Source organism: Chrysochloris asiatica, unplaced genomic scaffold (assembly GCF_000296735.1).
Source record: "Chrysochloris asiatica unplaced genomic scaffold, ChrAsi1.0 scaffold00165, whole genome shotgun sequence".
NCBI lineage: Eukaryota > Metazoa > Chordata > Mammalia > Afrosoricida > Chrysochloridae > Chrysochloris > Chrysochloris asiatica.
In genome coordinates this window covers 946267-951205 of record NW_006408683.1, presented here as the reverse complement: position 1 = coordinate 951205, position 4939 = coordinate 946267, and the positions used below count along the sequence as shown (strand labels likewise).

General features: G+C 45.2%; 1 protein-coding gene across 1 annotated transcript in view; it reads right to left on the bottom strand.

Annotated features, from left to right (window-relative positions):
- PSEN2 (presenilin 2 (Alzheimer disease 4)) overlaps nucleotides 1–2206 on the bottom strand; it is a 48709-nt gene extending 46503 nt beyond the window's left edge. Inside the window, exon 1 of the mRNA XM_006871261.1 lies at nucleotides 2061–2206. Within this exon, the coding sequence (XP_006871323.1) occupies nucleotides 2061–2201 (141 nt within the window). The 5' untranslated portion in view covers nucleotides 2202–2206. The remainder of the gene's footprint in view (nucleotides 1–2060) is intronic.
- Between the last annotated feature and the right edge of the window lie 2733 nt (nucleotides 2207–4939).

Genomic DNA, 4939 nt, shown 5'->3' with positions numbered 1-4939 from the left:
CAATTTGCCATTAACTGCCAGTGGCCTCATTTGTTACACTTGGGCCTATAGGGCCTCGAACCTCTGACCAGTCTTACACGGTCCGCAACAGCAGAGAGAGTGCTGGCATTTCTGGGACATTTCAAAGGTTGACTAAGACAACAGGGGAGAAGACTCTGAATTGGCACTAAGCCCCACAATCCAAGAGTAGGGTCAGTGTAGTCCAAAAGAGGGCAGCCTGCAGGAGCACAGCTAGAGCGGCTATAGATCAAAAGATCTTTCTCTTCCCAAGTACTGGTGGTTCCGGACACTGTTCAATTCTGTTTACATGGCCATACTGATTAGGAGGACACAGGTCAGGTAGCTGGAAAAGATGAAGATCTTTTTGTTTGATAATCATAAACTAGATTCATCAGCATGTGTGTGGGGATTTTGATTATGAACATGACATTGGAAATCTGCGGTGGGGAGGGGATTACTTTAACCTTTTGCCCTACAAAATCAAGTATACAAATTCTACAACTCTAGAGAGGCTAAGTGAATGTCCAGTATGTAGACATGGGAAAGCATGGAAAACTTAAACTCACTGCCATTGAGTGGATTCCAACTCTTGGCAACCCCATGTATTATAAAGTAGAACTGCTTCATATGGTTTTCTTGGTTATAATTTTTATGGAAGCAGATTATCAAACTTTCTTCTTCCATGTTTGCTGCTGGGTGAATCTGAACTGCCAACCTTTTTATGTTAGTGGCGGTGGCTGTGTGCCGTGGAGTCGGTTCCGACTCATAGCAACCCTGTACAGGGTTTCCAAGGCTATAAATCTTTACGGGAGCAGAATGCCTCATCTTTCTCCTGCAGAACAGCTGGTAGTTTCGAACTGCTGATCTTGCAGTTCACAGTCTGATTAGTAACCACTACACTACCAGAGCTTCGAGAGGACTAATCATTTACAATACCAGGGACCTTATTTAATGGGAAGATAGGAGACTATCAATGAGAGGCAGGAAGCGTGCCAGACTCAGGCACAAAATGATCTGTAGAATTTTGTTTGGGTAATTTAGGGTCATTAGTTGTCATGTTAATTATATTAACAACCAAACAAATAAAACCAAAGTCAGAAATATTGTTCAGTATCAGTTCTTTGCAGAGAGAATCCTAATCTAAATATTTGAGAAAGGAAAGGAGAACTGCCAATGAATAAGAACCGAACAAAAATGCATACAAATTTCAGAATAAATGAAGAAACAAGCTCCAATCTCAGCAAGGAAGAAAAATTCTACTTGCCAAGGGTTTCAAAACAGAATGGGCTTCAGGCAAATTTGGCTGCTGTTTTGCTTTCACAGGAAGTGAGGTAGCATGGCTAAAGGAAGCTCTCAAGTACATCTCCTCTTCACAATGCTCTCATCTCCTGCACCGTGTGTGGCAGAGATAAGTCACTGTAGCCCATTATCTGTCCTCAGCTCAGAAGCCAAGCACAAATTGTTGCTGTTGTCAAGTGACTATAATGGGAATGAACTGCTATTCTCTATGGGATTTCAGGAAGTAGACTGTCGGTCTTTCTTCCTAGCCTGACTTAGTCTGGAAATTCCACGGAAACCTGTTCAACATCATCGCTACAAACAAGCCTTCACTGACAAACAGATGGTGGCTACACATGAGGTGAACTGACCAGGAATCAAACTCATGTCTCCCACATGGAAGGTGAGAATTCTGTTGCTGAACCACCACTGCCCTCAAACACAAATCAAGTATGCTTATCTTCTGGAAACCATGGTTCCCTCCAGCAGTTTTACTTTAGGTGTTGTGCTCACCGTGCTAGCTTCCAAGCATCAAACTCTTCAGGGGATGTATAACCTGAACCTACAGGGCACTAAGAAACATCAACCCCTTCCCAAAGTTGGTCAGGTAAAGTCCTTACAAGTGGAAGATGCCTCTACAGGTCCACCAGCGAGATCCCCCATTTTGTCCAATTCCCACCTCACTTCCCCATCTTCCCACATCCAGGAAGGCCTGGTTTTCCTCCCTAAGGCATGGAAACCCCAGGGGATTGTCTCAGTCTCAAACTGCTGTGGGAACCTACCCACTGGGTAGTATTGTCTCCATCCTCTGGACTTTGCCTGTCCTCCTGGTGGGTGCGTGGCATGGGGCTCTCAGATGACATCAGGGAGGTCCTCTCATCACACACTTCTTCTTCGCTGTCAGAGGCCATGAACATGAGCATGACCCCGCCTCCCCAGAAGTGCCTGCAAAATGAGCACAAGGGCCTCATGCCACTGTCTCTCAGAGCAATGGGCAGCAGAAGGCTGCGGGGTGGCACCAAGAACAACAGAGTTCCTGCCCCATGACAAGCCTTCTGAGGCCACACAACTGTTGTGGAATCCCTAGAGCAGCCACCTGTGGAGATGCCACTTCAGACTATCAGTGCCTCATCGACTCATCAACAGGCACCTACTGAGTACTGACTATGTGCCAAGAAATGTGCCAGGCACTGGCAATGTAAAGACGAGCAAGAACATGGGAACATAATTAATGTGATGGTGTGTAGCTGTACAAGTGATGGAAATGGCACTTGTGTTGTTATATATATTTTACTGCTCACACGAGAGTAAAGAACTGCCATGTCCTTTAAAAAAAAGACAAAAATGTTACAATCAAATTAGCCAAGTGTTCTCCAAGAGGTGCAGATGTACAAAAAAGGGACTACACTTCAGAAATCAGGGTTGTTTTCTAGAGAAGAGTTTTCAGAGACTGTCCCAGGTGGGAGGAAAGACAGCCAGGTGAGGCAACAGTGGGGCTGGGCAGGGATGCAAGGCAGGAAGGGTCACGCTAAGGAGGTTGTACTTTACCCTGACAATGTTGAGATGTATCAGTGAAAACACAGGTGGTAAAGGGAAGTAAAAAGGGGACTACTGCACAATCCAAGGAGTAAAGGAGCAGGGCCTGGACTAAGGTGGCTGCAGGATGGAACTGTGTGAGGGGCAGGGTGATCAAACACAGGACAGAGTCAGGAAGATGGGCAGGCATGAACCAACATGGAGAAGACAGTAATACGCTTCAGGGGAAAGACTGTCAATTTGATTCAGGAAACTGAGTATCTGTGGGTCAAAGAGGAGAAGCTGTCTAGAAGACACGTAAGTACATGGACCTGGGTGGAGTTTAAAAGTCTCCTGAGTGGTGTTTATACACAGCAGCATCACAGGAACCTGGTGCATCATAAAGCCCACAGCCAGATGCAGATTTCAGGGCTGCTAAAATTTTCAATGGGTGGCAAAATTGTTAAACACATCAAGGCTCCTAACTTTAAGGCTGAAAGTTCAAATGCATCCAGAGGTACCTGTACTATTGATCTCCTTCCAAGAGATCTCAGCAGTCTCTGCAGTACAGCTCTACTGACATGCATGCAGTCGTCAAAAGTTAGAACTGACTCTAAGGCAACTAGATTGGTTTTTGTTTTTAAAAGCTTCAGACAACCCCCTGGACAGGGGAAGCTGAGATATACACAGGGCCAATTCTCTCCATCATTAACCTCCTGGATCTCTTGGGGTTGAGCTTCTGGACTCTGGAGACAAATAGCAAGGTCTGTGTGATGAAATTAGTTCCTTTACGTAGTTTGTTGCCTTTTTCTTTGGAAAAACAGCTTGAAAGATTTCCCCACAAGGGCTGAGGAGTTATCTTTGTGTTAGCTCTGTATGGTAAAGGGTTTGTTACTTTTGTCCAGGTTGAATGATATTTCCTGGGTAAGCCATAAACAATTTGTGGTCCGATACTTTTTATCTGGCCTCGGACTGCAATTTGCCCTGTGACTGGTTTATTTTATATACTTTGTGGGGACTGGTCAATATACTATGCATATGTTAAGTGCCATCATGTTGATTCTGACTCATAGTGACCCTGTATAGCGTTTCCAAGGCTGTAAATCTTTATGGGAGCAGAAAGTCTCATCTTTCTCATGCTATTGTTATCAAGTGCCGTGAAGTCAGTTCCAACTCATAGTGACCCTGTATAGGGTCACCAAGGCTGGTGAGCTTGAGCCGCTGACCTTGCAATTCAGACTGACCGTTCAGTCCAATGCTTTAAATCTCAGCGCCACACCAGGACTCCATCTTTCTCACAGTAGTTTGAAAATCCATCCAATAGAACTGAGTGACTTATGGGGATTAGTAGGTTAACGGTCCTGTTGGGATGGGAGGGCCAATCCTTGAAATTGACTTACATATGCAGCCAACCCCACTTTAAAGGGCTTTAAAGGCCAGGAGAGAGAAAAAAGGAGGAAGCGTGGAACCTCCTAAGAGAGTTATAACCCATGTGAATGGCTGTAACACTGAAGATAACAATAGGAATAGAAGGGGGCCTGTGGCAGAGAGCTGGTGTCAACAGCAGAAAACTGCTGTTGGAATTGACTCAATGACTAAGGCTTTTTAGTGGGTAGAGAGTATTACATAAACAAGTTGCTCTGCTGGCCATGAGCTGGTAGACAAAAGGCAGAGAAGCCTGCACAGCCAAGAGGGGTCATGCCTAGCTGAGAGAAGGTCCTGCCTTCCAGTACAACCAAGAGAAAAGTCCATTATCCTGAGACTGCTGTCCTGCACTGAAGGACTTCCAGACCTTGCCTATGTGCTTCCCATTCCTGATTCAGGTATTCCTGCTACTCCCAAGTTGATCCTGACCCACTGGCACTTCCCTAATAAACCACATTAACCGTGAGTATGGTCTGTGAGTTCCGTGTGGCCACTGCCACAATTTGTTAAGCTGGCAGAACAGTAGAGAGTACCATGGGGTAAATGGCTAGAGTCAGAAATGGTTAACAAGTTGCAGAGTGGCGGTATCCCTGGCCACCTCATAGGAACCAGCTTTGTTCTGATCCTGATTCTTATCCCTCTGGAATTTAAACAATTCCAGAGTGTGTTAGAAAATAGTCTGCTCTCTGCTGAGTTTGTCTCCAAGTAAGTAATTTAAGTA